This window comes from Oncorhynchus gorbuscha, linkage group LG15 (genome assembly GCF_021184085.1).
Source record: "Oncorhynchus gorbuscha isolate QuinsamMale2020 ecotype Even-year linkage group LG15, OgorEven_v1.0, whole genome shotgun sequence".
Lineage (NCBI taxonomy): Eukaryota > Metazoa > Chordata > Actinopteri > Salmoniformes > Salmonidae > Oncorhynchus > Oncorhynchus gorbuscha.
The window spans coordinates 39,153,066-39,174,724 of record NC_060187.1 but is presented as its reverse complement, the minus strand read 5'-3'; the positions used below and the strand labels follow the sequence as shown (position 1 = coordinate 39,174,724).

Here is a 21,659-nt window from a genome sequence, read left to right as displayed (position 1 = left end):
ATCTGAAAGCTACTATAGTTTTGATCACCCTTACCATACCTGGTCTTACACAATAGGCTGAAGTACAGTACCAGTCAAAAGTTTGAACTCACCTACTCATTCAAGTGTTTTTATTTTATTTTCAACATTGTAGAATAATAATGAAGACAGCAAAACTATGAAATAACACTTGGACTCATGTAGTAAACAAAGTATTAAGTCAAAATTATATTTGAGAATCTTCAAAGTAGCCACCCTTTGCCTTGACAGCTTTGCACATTCTTGGCATTCTCTCAACCAGCTTCATGAGGAAAGTCACCTGGAATGCATTTCCTTGAAGGAGTTCACACATATGCTGAGCACTTGTTGGCTGCTTTTCCTTCACTCTGTGGTCCAACTCATCCCAACCATCTCAATTAGGTTGAGGTTGGGTGATTGTGGCAGCCAGGTCATCTGATGCAGCACTCCATCACTATCCTTGGTCAAATATCCTTTACACAGCCTGGAGGTGTGTTTTGGGTCATTGTCCTGTTGAAAAACGAATGATAGTCCAACTAAGCACAAACCAGATGGGATGGCGTATTGCTGCAGACTGCTGTGGTAGCCATGCTGGTTAAGTGTGCCTTGAATTCTAAAAAAAATAAAATGTAAAATTAAAATCGCTGACCGTGTCACCAGCAAAGCACCATTACACCACCTCCTTCATGCTTCATGGTGGGAACCACAAATGCGGAGATCATCTGTTCACCTACTCTGTCTCACAAAGACATTGCGGTTGGAACCAAAAATCAAATTTGAACTCATCAGACCAAAGGACAGATTTACACCGGTCTAATGTCCATTGCTCATGTTTCTTGGACCAAGCAAGTCTCTTTATTATTGTCCTTTACTAGTGGTTTCTTTGCAGCAATTCAACCATGAAGGCCTGATTCATGCAGTCTTCTCTGAATAGTTGATGTTGAGATGTCTGTTACTTGAACTCTGTAGCATTTATTTGGGCTGCAATCTGCGGGCAGTTAATTGCCAATTATCTGAGGCTGGTAACTCTAATGAAGTTATCCTCTGCAGCAGAGGTAACTCTGGGTCTTCCTTTCCTGTGGCGGTCCTCATGAAAGTTTCATCACAACGCTTGATTGCTTTTGTGACTGCACTTGAACTTCCAAAGTTCTTGTAATCTTCATGTCTTAAAGTGATGGACTGTCGTTTCTCTTCGCTTATTTAAGCGGTTTATGCCATAATATGGACTTGGTCCAAACTAGCAGGGATACCTTCTACGTCAACACCAGGACCAGCTGGCACAACTGGGGACGGCTATGGGAGAGTTTCTTCAGTCTTGAACATACATTGCCGTCAACTAGTGGAGGATACTCTACAAACAGTTGCGCCAGCACAACAGCTCATTTAGCAACCCACTCAGGTCAGTGATACCCACCTGTCCCTCCCCGGATAAATATGACAGCACCCCATCTAAATGTTGTGGCTTCCTACTTCAGTGCTCCCTCTTCATTATGCACCAAAGGGGAGCCCCACCACCTAGAGGTCCAAGATTGCCATGGTTATTTCTCTGACTGGGCGGGCTTTGGAATGGGCCATGGCTGCCTGGGAGAGAGGACGAGCTCGATTCATATGAGGGGTTCATGGCTCTGTTCAAATGCATCTTTGAGCATCCCCCGAAGGGCAGCGAGAGGGCTGAGTGCTTATTCCAATTACGGCAGGGGGACCAGACGGCTGCAGAGTACATGCTCACCTTCCGGACAGTAGCAGCATCCAGCAGATGGAATGAGCCGGCGCTTCATATACATATACTTTGGACACACTCATTGCGATGGTCCTCCAGATGGATGGCCATACTACGTGAGTGTCGGAACTCTCATCGCTTCTCTCCCTCCCTCGGAGAACACTCTGGTTCAGAGCCTGAACCCATGGAGGTAGGGGTCTCACACCTCCCTGCAGCTGAACGATGCAGACTGGGGCTGTATTGTGGTCAAGGAGGGCACCAGTTGCAGCGGTGTCCGGCACTTGCTAATCCGGGATCCACAAGAGCAGAGGGATGGTCACGTGATCTTCCACCTCATAGGACAGGAGTGAGTATTCCATCTTCATCACTTTCTACTAAACTCTCTTTTTGGTGTCCATCACACTTGTTGACTGTCCCTCGTGTACTGTCTACAGCGTACAGCGTTCGTGGATTCCGGTGCCTTGACCAGACCCTTGCCTCCTCTCTTAACATCATAACATTATGGCTTTAACGCCATAACCTCACCATCTCATGGTCGAGGATGAGAATCAGACTGGTCACCCGAATGCCAGAGGACCTGCTTCCCCATCCCATGTGGTTCCACCTCAGTTGAAAGTCCTGTGGTTTCCCTTCAGCCCAATATCCCGGAGGTATACCAGGACCTGCGGGAGGTATTCTCCAAGACCGGCGCCACCTGTCTTTCTCCTCATCATCCCCTGGTACTGTGCCATCAACCTGCTGGTAGGGTCTGTGCCTCTGCACAGATGCATTTACCCTCTGTCAGTGGTTGAGACCCAGGCCATGAATGATTACATCCAAGAGGCGCTCCAACAAGGTTTCATCCGTACGTCCACTTCTCCTGTGTTGGCTGGTTTCTTCTTCGTGGCCCCCAAAATTTGAAGGTTACGCCCATGTATTGAGTACATAGGAATCAACGCAATCACGGCAAAGTACCTTACCCTCTCCCGTTAGTGCCGGCAGCCATTGAACAGCTCCGCGAGGCCAGGTTCTTTACCAAACTGGAACTGAGGTGTGCACACAATTTCATCCGGTTCCGGGAGGGGGATGAGTAGAAGACTGCATTTAGCACGATGTCTGGTCACTATGCTATTTGGTTTTGCTAATGCTCCGTCAGTGTTCCAGGCATTCATTAATGTGTTCAGGGACATGCTCGGATGCCAGGTGGTCGTTTATATCGATGACATCCTGGTCTACTAGGCTACCCTGGAGGATCACATCACTAACGTTTGAGCAGTCCTGGAACATCTCCTGGCTAACCACCTGTTCTTCAAGGCTGAGAAGTGCCAATTTTGTCAGAAGGCTGTCTCCTTCTTAGGCTACAAAATCAGCCCGCAGGAAGTGAGGATGGATGACAAGAAGGTAGATGTGGTCAGGTCATGGCCAGTTCCAACCACCATAAAGGGGTTACAACGGTTTTTGGGGTTTGCCAACTTCTACCTCCATTTCATCAGGAACTTCAGATCACCTCTCCTCAAGGGTGGGCCCTGTAGGTGGGTATGGAGCCCAGCAGCCAACAAGGCCTTCTGTCTACTGAAGGGACTTTTCACCTACACCCCATTGCTCAAACACTCTCACTTCGCCTGCCCTGCAAGAAGCTGAGGCCCCGGTTTGTGGGGCCGTTCAAGGTTCTCTGGAGGATCAACGAGGTGACGTACAGGTTACAGCTTTGCAGTGACTACCGTATCTCACTGTTTTTCATGTCTCCCTTTTCAGGCTGGTGGTTCCTGGTCCCCTAGCTGGACACCGTGGGGGGGTCTGGCCTATGCCGTCAGATCTCTACTGGACTCCCGACTGTTGTGAGGGTCGGCTTCAGTACCTGGTGGACTGCTAGGGGTATAGCCCAGAGGAGCGGTGTTGGATTCCTGGTGGAGGACATTCTGGATCCCAACACCATCCGTGAATACTATCTTTACCGCCTGGACTGGCCCGCTCCTCGTCCTCGGGGCCATCCCTTTGGTCGGTGTCATCCTGCGGCCGGAGCCGCGCGCCGGGGTACTGACTCGTCTGCTCCTCCCCTCCGGCGTCACCGGTATACTAACCACCGATCCTGGGATCCATCATTACACACACTTGTATGTCATGAGGCACACCTGGACTCCGTTACCTCACTTATTACCTCTCCTATATCTGGCACACCCTTAGGTTCCTTCCCCAGTCCGTATTGATCCTGTGTTTATGCAAAGACACTACTATGTTGTTTGTTTTATTAAACGTTTCATCTGCTTCTTGTCTCAGTGTCTTCATTACAGCTATCTTCTGTATACCAACCCTACCTTGTCACAACACAACTGATTGGCTCAAATGCATTAAGAAGGAAAGACATTTCACAAATTCATTTTAACAAGGCACACCTGTAAATTGAAATGCATTCCAGGTGACTACCTCATGAAGCTGGTTGATAGAATGACCAGAGTGTGCAAAGCTGTCATCAAGGCAAAAACTGGCTAATTTGAAGCATCTCAAGTATAAAATATTTGTGATTTAACACTTGTTTTTGGTTACTACATGATTCCATATGTATTCAATATTATTGTACAGTGTAGAAAATATGGAAACCCTTGAATGAGTAGGTGTGTCCAAACTTTTGACTGGTACTGTATGTAGAGCTTAATAATTGCTCTCTAACAAGTGAAAGCAATTAAAAAGATAACTGTTGCTGAGGAAAGTGTAGTGTTTTTTTTCCATTTAGGCTTCCTGCTGCCTTGTCTCACATGAATAGCCTGATCATACAGAGATCAGGGGAGCAATTAGCCAGGAGGCCCTGCTACAAGTAGCTATACTCTGGGCTTTGATGTTCATGTGAGAAAGACAGTTTTTCTTATTCTTCTCCACTCTACCCTACACACACAGCCTCAGTGGTGCCTGTCTCTCAGTAAACACCCATTCCTCTCGGGAACTTTGTCATGCACTTAGCCTCAACCCCAGAACAATCAGCACACCTGTGCACCCAGGTGTCCCTCATCCTCTCCAATGTTTCTCCAGGGGGTCCCATTTGAGCCTGGTAAACAACAGAATGGTTACGTCCTACTGCTGGTGCTCCTGTCCATCTTCCTAGGGGGAACACTGGTCCTGCTGTCTGTCATCCTGATTGTCTCCAGACGCTGCTGTGATGGAGACCGCAACTATAACAGGTCAGACCACTAGTCTGCATGGTTTAGTGATGTAGCTATGTATGTCTGAGTGAGATGGAGACCATCCAAATATTTGAATAGAAAGCCATGTTTATTCCATTACCATGCACCTCTCCTTTCTGTACACAGCAGCACATATAGAGGCAGCTGCAGTTTGGCCAGGGTAGAGTAGTGCTGACTGGTACAAATGATGAGTGTAATGAGATTTCATAGCAGCTGTCGGCGGTGATTCATCTTGCATCTCACACTGCTATAAGCTGTGGCTGCAGCCCTGTGAAACACACACACACCGCAGGCAGAGCGCACAGAGGAAATGAAAGCACAGAGCCGGGCGGACAGAGAAATCCCTCAAGTCATTCTCTCACAGATAATATAGCACAAAGGAACCGCAGATGCACTGACAGTGAAGAGACCTCCGCTGCTCTGCTGCTCCAGTATAAGGCTGTGGTGGGGGGGTCAAAAACACAGTGCATTCAGGGCAATTAGCAATAATATAGGGAATAAACAATTCATCCCCTTAGAGAAATGTATATGATTAGAACTGCAGATCATACATCATTAGAACTGCAGATCATAGATTTAATCTAGTAATATTTATTAGTAGAAAACCCATCACAGGAGGTTGGTGCACCTTAATTGGGGAGGACGGGCTCGTGGTATTGGTTGAGGTAGAATCAATGGAATGGAATCAAACACATGGTTTCCATTTGCTCCGTTCCAGCCATTATTATGATCCATCCTCCCCTCAGCAGCCTCCACTGAAACCCATAGTATAGAACTGACATCCCCTTCTCTATTGAAGAGGTCAGGAGGTTCCTTCTCCCTGAAGGTTTCCATGTCACCCGACATGATTTACATGTGCATTGATTCTACTGCTACTAGTCTGATTGACATTGCTGTGAGAGTATCCTGGTCCTCTCTATGTGCTACTGTCAGCTGGCCTAAAGTTCTAAATGCATAGGAAACATCTCAAATCACACCCTATTCCCTATATAGGTCAAAAGTACTGCACTAAATAGAGACTAGCGTATGATTTGAAACACAGCCATAGACATCAGTGGTAATAATGTCTCTGCATTGATCTGCTCCTCTGTGCTGCAGTGCCAGCGACGACCCTGAGAAAACCAACACGACCTACACTGAGGCGTCTCAACCAGTCCATGGTGAGTGAGGGAGAGTCAAAACCATGTTTATCATTCTTACACACTTGGGAAAAGAATGTATAGCAGCCGAATAAAATATAAACTTTTGCTCCGATGCAAATCATTTCTTTAAAGTCACTGTTTCGGCAGCTAGCTGCCATGTTTTATCCCAAGAACAGGGATAAAAGGTCATGCTCCTCTGATACGTAATCATGCGGTGTAAATACGAACATTTAGATTGAGGTTTTCTGAGGATCTCCGCTCTCTGCTGGGTATGATAATTCAGTAACACATTACATTCATTAAGCGAGACAAAGCACGTAAAGTGCCTTCAGAAAGTATTCACACCCCTTTCACCACATTTTGTTGTGTTACAAAGTGGGATGAAAATGGCTTTAAATGTCAGTTTTGTAAAAGATCTACACAAAATAATCTGTAATGTCAAAGTGGAAGAAAAATGTGAACATTTATAAAACATATATATTATAAATAAAAAGCTAATATAAAGAGTCTTGATTACATAAGTATTCAACCCCCTGAGTCAATACATGTTAGAATCACATTACAGCTGTCAGTCTTTTTGGAGTAAATCTCTAGGAACTTTGCACACCTGGATTGTATACTGAACAAACATGTAAACGCAACATATAAACTGTTGGTCCCATTTTTCATGAGCTGAAATAAAATTACAAAACAGACATTTTGTAGAGAATTTGGCAGTACATCCAACCGGCCTCACAACCACAGACCACATGCAACCACGCTAGCCCGGGGCCTCCACATCCAGTTTCTTCACTTGAGGGAGGGAGGGGGGAGGGGGGGGTGCTGAGGAAGATTTCTGTCTTTAATAAAGCCCTTTTCTGGGGATAAACTCCTTCTGATTGGCTGGACCTGGCTCATGGGTGGTAGGATCTGGCTGCCAAGTGGCTGCACCAGTCATGTGAAATCCATAGATTAGGGCCTAATTCATTTATTTCAATTGACTGATTTCCTTATATGAACTGTAACTCAGTAAAATCTTTGAAATTGTTGTGCTTATTTTTGTTCAGTATACAATATTTGCACATTCTTTTAAAATGTATTCAAGCTCTGCCATTGCTAGACAGCCTTGAGAATGGCTTGCCATAGATTTTCAAGCTGATTTAAGTCAAGTTCTGACTACCTAGGCCACTCAGGAACATTCAGTGTTGTCTTGGTAGCAACTCCAGTGTATATATGGCGTTGGGTTTTAGGTTATTGTCCTGCTGAATGGTGAATTTGTCACCAGTGTCAGTTGGAAAACAGACTGAAACAGGTTTCCTCTAGGGTTTTATTTAAAAAAAATCCAAAACAACTCCTTAGTCCTTGCCAATGACAAGCATACCCATAACATGATGCAGTCAGCATCATGCTTGAAAAAATTAAGACTGGTATTCAGTAACGTGTTGGATTTGCCCCTAACACTTTATTCAGGACATAAAGTCAGTTTTACTTAGTACCTTATTGCAAACAGGATGCATGTTTTAGAATATTTTTATTCTGTACATGCTTCCTTCTTTTCACTCTGTCATTTAAGCTTACTAATGTGGAGTAACTACAACGCTGTTGACCCATCCTCAGTTTTCTCCTATCACAGCCATTAAATTCTGTAACTGTTTTAAAATCACCGTTGGCCTCATGGTGAAATCATAAAGCGGTTTCTTTCCTCTCCAACAACTAAGTTAGAAAAAACGCCTGTATCTTTGTAGGGACTGGGTATATTGATTCAAAGTGCAAAGAATAACTTCCCCATGCTCAAGGGGATATTCAATATCTGACTTTTTGTTATTTATACTCCATTTACCAATAGGTGCCCTTCTTTGCAAGGCATTGGAAAACCTCCCAGGTCTTTGTGGTTGAATCTGTTTTTGAAATGCACTGCTCGACTGAGGAACTTTACAGATAATTGTATGTGTGGGGTACAAAGATGAGGTCTTTAAAAAAAATCATGCCACTGGAGTAGATTTCCACGGCCCCACTGAAATCTATACTGAACAAAAATATAAATGCAACAATTGAAAAGATTTTACTGAGTTACAGTTCATACAAGAAAATCAGTCAATTGAATTAAATTCATTAGGCCCTAATCTATGGATTTCACATGACTGGGAATACAGATATACACCTGTTGGTCACTGATACAGTTGAATTCGTACGTTTACATACACTTAGGTTGGAGTCATTAAAACTTGTTTTTCAATCACTCCACAAATGTCTTGTTAACAAACTATAGTTTTGGCAAGTCGATTCGGAAATCTACTTTGTGCATGACACAAGTAATTTTTCCAACAATTGTTTACAGACAGATTATTTCACTTATCATTCACTGAATCACAATTCCAGTGGGTCAGAAGTTTACATACATTAAGTTGACTGTGCCTTTAAACCGCTTGGAAAAATTCCAGAAAATGATGTCATGGCTTTAGAAGCTTCTGATCGGCTAATTGACATCATTTGAGTCAATTGGAGGTGAACCTGTGGATGTATTTCAAGGTCTACCTTCAAACTCAGTGCCTCTTTGCTTGACATCATGGGAAAAATCAAAAGAAATCAGCCAAGACCTCAGCATTTGTTTGTAGACCTCCACAAGTCTGGTTCATCCTTGGGAGCAATTTCCAAACGCCTGAAGGTACCACGTTCATCTGTACAAACAATAGTACGCAAGTATAAATACCATGGGACCAAACAGCCGTCATATCGCTCAGGAAGGAGACGTGTTCTGTCTCCTAGAGATGAACGTACTTTGGTGTGAAAAGTGCAAATCAATCCCAGGACAACAGCAGACTACCTTGTGAAGATGCTGGAGGAAACAGGTACAAAAGTATCTATATCCACAGTAAAACAAGTCCTATATCGACATAACCTGAAAGGCCGCTCAGCAAGGAAGAAGCTACTGCTCCAAAACCACCATAAAAAAGCCAGACTACGGATTGCAACTGCACATGGGGACAAAGATCGCACTTTTTGGAGAAATGTCCTCTGGTCTGATGAAACAAAAATAGAACTGTTTGGCCATAATGACCATTGTTATGTTTGGAGGAAAAAAGCGTGAAGCTTGTAAGCTGAAGAACACCAGCCTACAAACCTGACTCAATTACACCAGCTCTGTCAGGAGGAATGGGCCAAAATTCACCCAATTTATTGTGGGAAGATTGTGGAAGGCTACCTGAAACATTTGACCCAAGTTAAACAATTTAAAGGCAATGCTACCAAATACTAATTGAGTGTGAACTTCTGACCCACTGGGAATGCGATAAAAGAAATAAAAGCTGAAATAAATCATTCTCTCTACTATTATTTTGACATTTCACATTCTTAAAATAAAGTGGTAATCCTAACTGACCTAAGACATGGAATTGTTACTAGGATTAAATGTCAGGAATTGTGAGAAACTGAGTTTAAATGTATTTGGCTAAGGTGTATGTAAACTTCCGACTTCAACTGTACCTTTTAAAAGAAAGGTAAGGGTGTGGATCAGAAAACCAGTCTGTATCTGGTGTGACCACCATATTTACCTCATGCAGCCTGACATCTCCTTCGCAGAGCGTTGATCAGGCAGTTGATTGTGGAATGTTGTCCCAATCTTCTTCAATGACTTTGCAATGCTGCTTTTATATTGGGCGGGAACACGCTGTCTTACACATCGAACCAGAGCATCCCAAATATGTCTGGTGAGTATGCAAGCCTTGGAAGAACTGGGACATTTTCAACTTCCAGGATTTGGGTTCAGATCCTTGGGACATGGAGCTGTGCATTATCATGCTGAAACATGAGGTGATGGCGGCGGATGAATGGCATGACAATGGGCCTCAGGATCTCGTCATGGTATCTCTGTGCATTCAAATTGCCATTGATAAAATGCAATTGTGTTCATTGTATGTAGCTTATGCCTGCCCATACCATAACCCCACTGCCACCATGGGGAACTCTGTTCACAATGTTGACATGACCAAACCGCTCGCCACAAAACGCCATACACGTGGTCTGCGGTTGTGAGGCCAGTTGGTCGTTCTGCCAAATTCTCCAAAACGACGTTGGAGGCGACTTATGGTAGAGAAATGAACATTCCATTTTCTGGCCACGGCTCTGGTGGACATTCCAGCAGTCAGCAAGCCAATTGCACACTCTCTCAAAACTTGAGACGTCTGTGGTATTGTGTTGTGTGACACAACTGTACATTTTAGAGTGGACTTTTATTGTCCCCCCGCACAAGGTGCACCTGTGTAATGATCATGTTGTTTAATCAGCTTTTTGATATGCCACACCTGTCAGGTGGATGGATTATCTTGGCGAAGGAGAAATGCTCACTAACAGGGATGTAAACAATTTTGTGCACAACATTTTAGAGAATTAAGCTTTTTGTGCGTATGGAACATTTCTGGGATCTTTTATTTCAGCTCATGAAACATGGGACCAACACTTTACATGTTGCGTTTCAAATCAAATCAAATCATCAAATCAAATTTTATTTGTCACATACACATGGTTAGCAGATGTTAATGCGAGTGTAGCGAAATGCTTGTGCTTCTAGTTCCGACAATGCAGTGATAACCGACAAGTAATCTAACTAACAATTCCAAAACTACTGTCTTATACACAGTGTAAGGGGATAAGGAACATGTACATAAGGATATATGAATGAGTGATGGTACAGAGCAGCATACAGTAGATGGTATCGAGTACAGTATATACATATGAGATGAGTGTGTAGACAAAGTAAACAAAGTGGCATAGTTAAAGTGGCTAGTGATACATGTGTTACATAAGGATGCAGTCGATGATGTAGAGTACAGTATATACATATGAGATGAATAATGTAGGGTAAGTAACATTATATAAGGTAGCATTGTTTAAAGTGGCTAGTGATATATTTACATCATTTCCCATTATTAAAATGGCTGGAGTTGGGTCAGTGTCAATGACAGTGTGTTGGCAGCAGCCACTCAGTGTTAGTGGTGGCTGTTTAACAGTCTGATGGCCTTGAGATAGAAGCTGTTTTTCAGTCTCTCGGTCCCAGCTTTGATGCACCTGTACTGACCTCGCCTTCTGGATGATAGCGGGGTGAACAGGCAGTGGTTCGGGTGGTTGATGTCCTTGATGATCTTTATGGCCTTCCTGTAACAACGGGTGGTGTAGGTGTCCTGGAGGGCAGGTAGTTTGCCCCCGGTGATGCGTTGTGCAGTCCTCACTACCCTCTGGAGAGCCTTACGGTTGAGGGCGGAGCAGTTGCCGTACCAGGCGGTGATACAGCCCGCCAGGATGCTCTCGATTGTGCATCTGTAGAAGTTTGTGAGTGCTTTTGGTGACAAGCCGAATTTCTTCAGCCTCCTGAGGTTGAATAGGCGCTGCTGCGCCTTCTTCACGACGCTGTCAGTGGACCAATTCAGTTTGTCTGTGATGTGTATGCCGAGGAACTTAAAACTAGCTACCCTCTCCACTACTGTTCCATCGATGTGGATAGGGGGGTGTTCCCTCTGCTGTTTCCTGAAGTCCACAATCATCTCCTTAGTTTTGTTGACGTTGAGTGTGAGGTTATTTTCCTGACACCACACTCCGAGGGCCCTCACCTCCTCCCTGTAGGCCGTCTCGTCGTTGTTGGTAATCAAGCCTACCACTGTTGTGTCGTCCGCAAACTTGATGATTGAGTTGGAGGCGTGCGTGGCCACGCAGTCGTGGGTGAACAGGGAGTACAGGAGAGGGCTCAGAACGCACCCTTGTGGGGCCCCCGTGTTGAGGATCAGCGGGGAGGAGATGTTGTTGCCTACCCTCACCACCTGGGGGCGGCCCGTCAGGAAGTCCAGTACCCAGTTGCACAGGGCGGGGTCGAGACCCAGGGTCTCTGTTTCTGTTCTGTGTATTTAGGCCATAACAAAAGGGTTGAATACTTATTGACTCAAGACATTTTAGCTTTAATAATTTAAGTTGTAAACATTTCTAAAAACATAACTCCACTTTGACGTTATGGAGTATTGTGTATAAGCCAGTGACACAAAACATCTCAATTAAAACCATTTAAAATTCAGGCTGTAACAACAAATTGAGGAAAAAGTCAAGGGGTGTGAATACTTTCTGAAGGCTCTGTCCCTAATAAAAAATACATTTACTACACTATCAGATCTGTTATGTCTCTGAATATATTATAACAAGCACAGCTCCATTTAGAATACATAAAATACTAGACATAGACACATTTGCATGACAACAAGACAGTAGTAAATGAGTGGTGGTGCTGTTCTTCCAACAGACCTTTACCTCTCCCTCTATACACCCCACTCTTCCCCAGCAGAGATCACCATCCGGGTCGACGAGTCAGACTGCCTGTCGGCCGCCAGCTCCCGCATGGACATGGAGACGGAGCGCTTCCTGTCCACGGGCACCCAGGGCGGCCGCCGGGTCTCCTTCAACGAGGCGGCGCTCTTCAACCATGGCAGGAAGGCCCTGGATAAAGGCCGCAGGTCAGACAGATCCAGACGTCCACTCATTCCCCCGCACTAGACCACGCTGAATATGCTCATATTCTGCGCTACAAGACAATGACTGCCTTGGCAATAAAGTGTTTTGTTTTAAGAATCTGTGAGAAGATTGGCGCATAGTTTGTTACATTGGAAGACATTATGGAGACAACTGTATAATACATTATAAAGGCAGTTTTAAAAGCATTTTTATGGATGGTTTTATTACAGGATAATTATAGGGACTGGTGCTCTGAAAATGGATTATACACATTCATAGAAAGGGTTTCCAAAATGCAGACATACTCGTGTAGCATAATTGGGCAATGTAGCCCACTTTAGCTATAGGATGTGGGTCTGTACCCCACGGGTTGGACAGAAATGTACTATTTACTGTTCTGATTACATTGGTAACCAGTTTATAATGGCAATTGGGAACCTCAGGGGTTTGTGACATTTGGCCAATATATGACGGCTAATGACTGTGTCCAGGCACTCAGTGTTGCGTCGTGCGTAAGAACAGCCCTTATCCATGTTATATTGGCCATATACCACACCTCTGGCCTTATTGCTTAAATGTATTATGTATGGTAACTAAGCTCTGTGTGCTCTCTCTTTCTGACTGTCCGGGTTCTTTGCATGAGCCCCACCTCATTATGATATGCAAATTAAGTTTAGAGATTCTGTAGGGCAAAATACATATTACAGATGAGCCTTCAGTTTGAAGTGAGAAAATCTTTTTTTTATCACTTGAAAGTTAACACAGCTCAGTAACTGCACCCATGTTGCATCAGCATTCTCTATTCACCATCTCTCCCTAAACTAATGTTCTCTGATTCTGGTCCCAGGAACCTACAGTGTGTGCAAGCTTTTTTTCCAGCCCAGTACTAAAAACTTCCAACAAAGGAAACGATCTCATCAGGTGTAGTGATAGCTGAGAACAAAATACTTCACTCCTTGTGGCTCCCGAGGACAAGGATAGAAGAAGATTCCTTGCAAGGGATTGCACAATAGCATTTATATTGCATCAGCCTTGAACTCTCTGAACTGTTTCTCAACTGTGTTCCACCTTAGGTACACGTTGACTGAGGGTGACTTCCACCACCTGAAGAATGCGCGACTCACACACCTCCACATCCCGCCCCTGGCCCTCAAGATCGTCACTATCCACGAGTGTGAGTCATCAGAGATCAGCATCGCCATGACGACCCGCCCCGCCGCCAAGTCCAGCCTTTCCATCTTCCAGGTGACAGCCGTGCTGCTATTAGCATTGATACATCATTAGTCATGACTTGACCAATTAGGTCATCCATCAATGTGGGTCCCACTGCGTGTTTCAGCCCTATCAGATACAGCCTATGGATCATTCTGCCTCCTCTTTCCAATGAGACATATACATTGATTTTGCCTTTAACTGAGGTTTCTCAATAATTATGTGCATAGCCGGCACTGTGTGCCCTGCGGCCCCTACCCCAGACAGCGTTGACCAGTCTGAGTGTCAGCCCCAGCTCAGCCCTCCCTGGGGACACCCTCAACTCGGTGGTGGACTCCAGCTTCAGTGAGAGTTCCCTGGTCCCGGGACCCAAGGAGCCCAGCAGCAGCAGCGTGAGTCACTTTCCATCCATCCATCCATCCATCCATCCATCAAAATCTACAGTATTAAACACTACGTTAAGCGACTCAGTTATTCTCATCATCACATAAAGGGTATATTTACAGTGCCTTCAGAAAGTGTTCACCCCCTTGACAAATTTTGTTGTGTTAGAGCCTAAATTTGAAATGTATTAAAAATATATTTTTTTATCACCGGCCTACACACAATACCCCATAATGTCAGTGGAATTTGATTTATTGATTTATTTTTTAAAGTATTCAACGCCTAAATAAGTTCAGGAGTAAAAAGTCACATAATAAGTTGCTTGGACTCAATTTATGTGCAATAATAGTGTTTAATGACTACCTCATCTATGTACGCCAAACATACAATTATCTGTGAGGTCATTCAGTTTATCAGTGATTTCAAACACAAATTCAACCACAAAGACCAGGGAGGTTTTCCAATGCCTCGCTAAGAAGGACACCTATTGGTGTTTGGGTAAAAATAAATAAAGCCGACATTGAATATCCCTTTGAACATTGAAGTTATTAACTACACTTTGGATGGTGTATCAACACACACAGTTCCTAACTCAGTTACCGAAGAGGAAGGAAACTGCTCAGAGATTTCACCATGGGGCCAATGACTTTAAACAGTTACAAAGTGTAATGGCTGTGATAGGAGATAACTGAGAATGGCTCAACAACATTGTAGTTACCCCACAATACTAACCTAATAGACCCTTTCTGTGTTTGTAAACATTGCCACACGAGGGTGATGCTCTTAAGTTGATGGCAGAACAAGAGGGAGTTCATTATAGGGCTCTATTTACATGTGTGATGTGCACTCATAAGCAACAACTTTTGGATTATAATTGGATTGTAAGGCTGGTATGAATGTTCTGCTTAATATAATGTTTGTCATCATCAAGTCAACTGCATTATTCTTAAAAACACATCAACTTCAACCAGTAAAATGGATCTTTGCCTAGCTTTTGCTACATCCTATATCAATGAGAGTTAGCATTCTAGCTAACAACTGCTGCACCCAAAATAGTTATTTTGCAAAGATCACAATCAAATACACTGCTGGTCAAAGGTTTTAGAACACCTACTCATTCAAAGTTTCTTATTTTTACTATTTTAGAATAATAGTGAAGACATTAAAACTATGAAATAACACATATGGAATCCTGTAGTAACCAAAAAAGTGTATTTTCTATTTGAGATTCTTCCAATAACCACCCTTTGCCTTGATGACAGGTTTGCACACTCTTGGCATTCTCTCAACCAGCTTCATGAGGTAATCACCTGGAATGCATTTCAATTAACAGGTGTGCCTGTCAAATTTCTTTCCTTCTTAATGCGTTTGAGCCAATCAGTTGTCTTGTGACAAGGTAGGGATGAAGATATACAGAAGATAGCCCTATTTGGTAAAAGACCAAGTCTATATTATGGTAAGACCAGCTCAAATAAGCAAAGAGAAACGACAGCATCAGTACTTTAAGACATGAAGGTCAGTCAGTACGGAAAATTTAAAGAACTTTGGAATTTCTTCAAGTGCAGTCACAAAAACCATCAAGCGCTATGACGAAACTGGCTCTCATGAGGACCGCCACAGGAATGGAAGACCCAGAGTTACCTCTGCTGCAGAAGATAAGTTCATTAGAGTTACCAGCCTCAGAAATTGCAGCCCAAATAAATGCTTCACAGAGTTCAAGTAACAGACACATCTCAACATAAACTGTTCAGAGTAGACTGTGTGTATCTGTCCTTCAATTTGCTGCAAAAAAACACTACTGAAGGACACCAATAATAAGAAAAGACTTGCTTGAGCCAAGAAACACGAGCAATGGATATTAGACCGGTGGAAATCTGTCCTTGGTCTGATGAGTCCAATTTGGAGATTTTTGGTTCCAACCGTCGTGTCTTCGTGAGGATGGTCTCCGCATGTGTTTTTCCCACCGTAAAGCATGGAGCAGATGTTATTGTGTGGGGGTGCTTTGCTGGTAACATTGTATGTGATCTATTTAGAATTCAAGGCACATTTAACCAGCATGGCTACCACAGCATTCTGCAGAAATACACCATCCCATCTGGTTTGCTCTTAGTGGGATGATCATTTGTTTATAATAATAATAATAATAATATATGCCATTTAGCAGACGCTTTTATCCAAAGCGACTTACAGTCATGTGTGCATACATCATGGGTTTGAACCCACTTTTTCAGCCATGACAATGACCCAAAACACCTCTAGGCTGTGTAAGGGCTATTTTACCAATAGGGAGAGTGATGGAGTGCTGCATCAGATGACCTGGCCTCCACAATCCCCCGACCTCAACCAAATTGAGATGGTTTGGGATGAGTCGGACCGCAGAGTGAAGGAAAAGCAAACAACAAGTGCTCAGCATATGTGGGAACTCCTTCAATACTGTTGGAAATGCATTCCAGGTGAAGCTGGTTGAGAGAATGCCAAGAGTGTGCAGAGCTGTCATCAAGGCAAATGGAGGATATTTGGATTTGTTTAACACTTTTTTTGATAACACATATGGAATCATGTAGTATTCTTTTGTAGTTTTGATGTCTTCACTATTATTCTGCAATGAAGAAAATCGTAAAAATAAAGAAAAACCCTTGAATGAGTAGATGTTCTAAAACTTTTGACCGGTAGTGCATAATCTTAGTGACTGTACAAGCTGGAATAAAAACATAATTGTAAGTTTATGAGAACCCTAAAAAAGTTATTGTTCAGAATTTAAAATATGTAAATCTAGGCTATGGGCGCAGATGGCTATGGCTTTCTTACTGCCGCAAAGAGTTGCGCACATCTGTGTGTGAGGTCAGTGTGTCATGTACTGGAAAAGGGTCTGACATAAAGAAAGAAGGAAGCCTGTACAGAATAAAAAATATTCCAAAACATGCATCCTGTTTGCAACAAGGCACTAAAGTATTACTGCAAAAAAATGTAACAAAGCAATTAACTTCTTGGCCTGAATACAGTGTTTGGGGCTAATCCAATACAACACATTACTTCGTAAAACTCTCCATATTTTCAAGCATAGCAGTGTTATCATGTTATGGGTATGCTTGTAATCGTTAAAAACTGGGGAGTTTTTTAGGATAAAAAAAATCAATGGAATGGAGCGAAGCACAGGCAAAATTACGGAGGAAAACCTGCTTCAGTCTGCTTTGCACCAGACACAGGGAGATGAATTCACCTTTTAGGACAATAACCTAAAACACAAGGCCAAATCTACCCTGGAGTTGCATACCAAGACCTGAAAATGGTTGTCAAGCAATGATCATCAACCAATTTGATAGACCTTCAGAATTTTGAACAATGTTACACAATCCAGGTGTGGATAGCTCTTAGAGACTTACCCAGAAAGACTCACATCTCTAATCGCTGCCATAGGTGCTTCTTCAAAGTATTGACTCAGGGGTGTGAATACTTACGTAAATTAGTATTAGTAAATTGATTTGAAATACATTTGCAAACAATTCCTAAAATATGTTTTCACTTTGTCATTATAGTGTGTACTGGGGCAAAAAAAAATCTAATTTAATCCATTTGAATTCAAGGCTGTAACACACCAACATGTGGAATAAGTCAAGGGGTATGAATACTTTCTGAAGACACTGTACGTATGGTAGGGCCGAATATTGAATGACCGTATTATTGGGTTGGATGTGAACCCTTACGTTTAAATTAAAATCCTAATTTAACTATGGAAGACAGTTAGCCGCTAATCACAAGTATTAATTGGTCTGGAAACGTTGGAGCCTAGAGGTCATCATGAAGCCTCTGAACCAATAGAGGAGGAGTAAAGCATGTGCATCCACAGTGGTGGAGGATGATGGGTCAACAAGGGAGAGGCTCTGGAAAGGCCTTGTTCGGGGAAGATTACAGACACCACTTCATCGCTCCTGGCTGTTCATCCCCTCCTTGACGTGGACGTCGATTTAAGGCAGCCCCCCGCACCTCTCTGATTCAGAGGGGTTGGGTTAAATGCGGAATAACCATTTCGGTTGAATACATTCAGTTGTGCAACTGACTAGGTTTCCCCTTTCCCTCTCTCTCTCTCTCCCCCCCAGATTGAGGTGATGGTTTCTGGCTCCAGGAATGGGGGCAGTCCGTCTTTGAGTGATGGGGCGTCGGTGACGTCTGTGACGGGTGTGTCCCCTAGCGCAGGAGTAGGACAGGGCCCGGTCCTGCAGTTCTTCACCAAGCTGAGGCGCCATGCCAGCCTAGAGGGGGCCAGTCCATACTTCAAGATCAAGAAGTGGAAGCTGGACAGCAGCCAGCGGGCTTCTAGTCTGGACACCAGAGGTAGAACAGACTTATTCATATTTATGTATGGTATGTTTCAGGCTTACTGTATGTAGAGAATGATGGATGGAGCATCGGCCTCATTAAAATGGTTCTTTGCCCTCAAATGTAGTGTACAAATTCTATTTTAAAGACAATGCTTCTTAAGAATGAGGTTCAACTGCAAGAGGCTTCACTTAACTGCCAAGGCGCGTTGTGTACACCACACAAACATACACACACACACATACACACCCTCTGACAGATGGCTTTATGACGCAAGACTCTTCTCTTCCAAGGCATTGTGAGCCTAACTGAAGCCTCCCCACAGCTTTCCTCACAAACGCTGCTCCCTCTCCTGCTCCCCCTACACACAGCTAACAGAGCACACAGGACTAACACCCCCCCAAATAGACTATATATACAAAAGTGTGTGGACATTCCTTCAAATTAGTGGATTTTGCTATTTCAATCACACCCGTTGCTGACAGGTATGTAAAAATGTGCACAAAGCCATGCAATCTCCATAGACAAACATTGGCAGTAGAATGGCTTTACTGAAGAGATCAGTGACTTCCAACTTAGCACTGTTATAGAATGCCACCTTTCCAACATGTCAGTTTGTCAAATTTCTGCACTGCTAGTGCTGCCCCAATCAACTGTAAGTGCTATTATTGTGAAGTGGAAACATCTAGGAGCAACAACGGCTCAGCCGCGAAGTTGTAGGCCACACAAGCTCCCAGAACGGGGCCGCTGAAGCGTATAGCGGGAGCTTTGTGAAATGGCCGATCAACCACACACAAGCCTAAGATCACCATGCGCAATGCCAAGTGCATAGTCCATCCCCAATGCATAGTGCCAACTGTAGAGTATGGTGGAGGAGGAATAATAGGCCCTTAAGTTCCAGTGAAGGGAAGTCTTAACGCTACAGCACACAATGACATTGTCGATGATTCTGTGCTTCCAACTTTGTGGCAACAGTTTGGGGAAGGCCCTTTCCTGTTTCAGCATAACAATGCCCCCGTGCACAAAGCGAGGTCCATACAGAAATGGTTTGTCAAGATCGGTGTTGAAGAATTTGACTGGCCTGCACAGAGCCCTGACCTTAACACCATCAAACACCTTTGGGCTGAATTAGAACGCCGACTGCGAGCCAGGCCTAATTGCCCAACATCACTAATGCTCTTGTGGCTGAAGGGAAGCAAATCCTTGCAGCAATGTTCCAACATCTAGTGGAAAGCCTTCCCAACTTCCTACTAATGCCCATGATTTTGGAATGAGATGTTTGACAAGCAGGTGTCCACATACTTTTGGTCATGTAGTGTATCTCTTCAGCTGACTAGTACAGTACATAAGCAGATAAGAGATGCTAACCTCTCACCATTACAATAATAGGAGAGAGTTTAGCATCTCTGGGGGGGTAGGATATTTGTGCATCTAACTTTGTCAATCATTATTCACGATTCATTCAGGACTATGCGTAATCATTGTAGCATCCACATTAATGTGGAAGTGTTTAGAAAGATATTCTATTCTCATTTACAATAAAATTGATACTACATTATTTACCATTTTAATTTCTATTGCATCCAACAAGTTTTTAGAGTTACAAGCTTAATGTAATCATTGAATGCTAGGAATATGGTACCAAATACTAAGATTTTGACGACTTTAAATACACAAGTTATTTAAATACACAAGTTATTTAAAAAAAACAACATTTTGGTCCTCTAAAATATGGGGTCTACGTACAAACAGTGCTATCTATCATTTTTAAACAGTTCACCCGATATGGATGAAAATACCCTTAAATTAAAGCTGTCAGTCTGCACTTTAACCCCTAGTCATTGTATCATATCAAATCCAAAGTGCTGGAGTACAGAACCAAAACAACAAATGTGTCACTGCCCCCAATACATTTGTAGCTAACCTACAGTATGTGTTTGGGGCAAATCCAACACAACACATTACTTAGTCCCACTCTCCATATTTTCAAGCATACTAGTGGCTTCATCATGTTATGGGTATGCTTGTATTCTTTAAGGACTGGGGAGTTTTTCAGGAAACACGTAATGGAGCTTAATTAACACACAAAAATCCTGAGGAAAACCTTGTTCAGTTGGCTTTCCACCTAGCACTGGGAAACTATTTCACCTTTCAGCAGAACAATAACCTCAAACACAAGGCCAAATCTACACTAGAGTTGCTTACCAAGAAGACAGTGAATGTTCCTGAGTGGTCAATTTGACAGTTTGAAGAATTTTGAAAAGAATAATGGCCAAATATTGTACAATCCAGGTGTGCAAAGCTCTGAGAGACTTACCAAGAAAGATATTTCTGTATTTCATTGTCAATACATGTGCAAGAATGTCAAAAACATGTTTTCACATTGTCATTATCGGGTTTGTGTGTAGATGAGTAAAAATAATCTATTTAATCCATTTTGAATTCAGGCTGTAACATAAGAACATGTGGAATAAGTCCGGGGGTATGAGTATGTTCTGAAGGCAATGTATTCATGCTACACACAGCACAACTGTTGCTACCAGACTCTTATTATGATTGCTAAATACTGCACAATTTAAACACTTGCCCCCAGTCCCCCAAAACGCATGAAAATATTGGACTATAACTTGTGCCTTCCTCTATTATCCTTATGCTAAAATGTTTTCTACTCTACTGAGCCATTTACATTATGTTCATATTCTTATCTTTTATTATTTATTATTCTTGAAGGAACCTGCAAGTAAGCATTTCGTTGGATGGCGTTTACCATGTGTATCCCGTTCATACACCTAATACAACTTGAAACTTGATATACCATGGTGAATGTTGGTACCAACATCCCATGTCTCTCTGTGGCCTTGGACTAATGTTTGACCTGCTTCGTCCTGCGTGTCAGGGTCCCCTAAGAGGAGGCAGTTCCAGCGGCAGCGCGCCGCCAGCGAGAGCATGGACCAGGAGGATAACGACGCCCACCACATGGACCTCATCCAGTACATCGCCCGCACCCAAGACGTCACCTACCACCCCAGCCCCTCCGCCCGCCTCCTCTCCCCCAAGCCACCACCCTCCCTCGGCAGGTATCTTTAATTCCCTCGCCATCCTTCCACCTCACCGCTTTGCCTCAGTCATCATTACGGTAACTAACAGTATTATGGATAGTTTTGTGTATGTTTTACCTGTCACGGCTAGGATTTGAGTAGAGTAAGCTGATCCTAGATCTGTGCCTACAGGGAACTTTTACCCACAGCTGCTTAACAAGCCAGC

General features: G+C 43.4%; 1 protein-coding gene across 2 annotated transcripts in view; it reads left to right on the top strand.

Moving 5' to 3' along the window:
- The window catches only part of LOC123998101 (voltage-dependent calcium channel beta subunit-associated regulatory protein-like), a 50,536-nt gene that overhangs the window by 23,284 nt on the left and 5,593 nt on the right, over positions 1–21,659 (top strand). Inside the window, exons 3-9 of one of the 2 annotated variants that reach the window (XM_046303014.1) lie at positions 4,721–4,869; positions 5,971–6,032; positions 12,316–12,484; positions 13,556–13,727; positions 13,925–14,086; positions 18,176–18,410; positions 21,292–21,472. In XM_046303014.1, the coding sequence (XP_046158970.1) occupies positions 4,721–4,869; positions 5,971–6,032; positions 12,316–12,484; positions 13,556–13,727; positions 13,925–14,086; positions 18,176–18,410; positions 21,292–21,472 (1,130 nt within the window). Of the gene's footprint in view, positions 1–4,720; positions 4,870–5,970; positions 6,033–12,312; positions 12,485–13,555; positions 13,728–13,924; positions 14,087–18,175; positions 18,411–21,291; positions 21,473–21,659 lie in introns of both variants that reach the window. The other variant, XM_046303013.1, reaches the window with a different exon arrangement.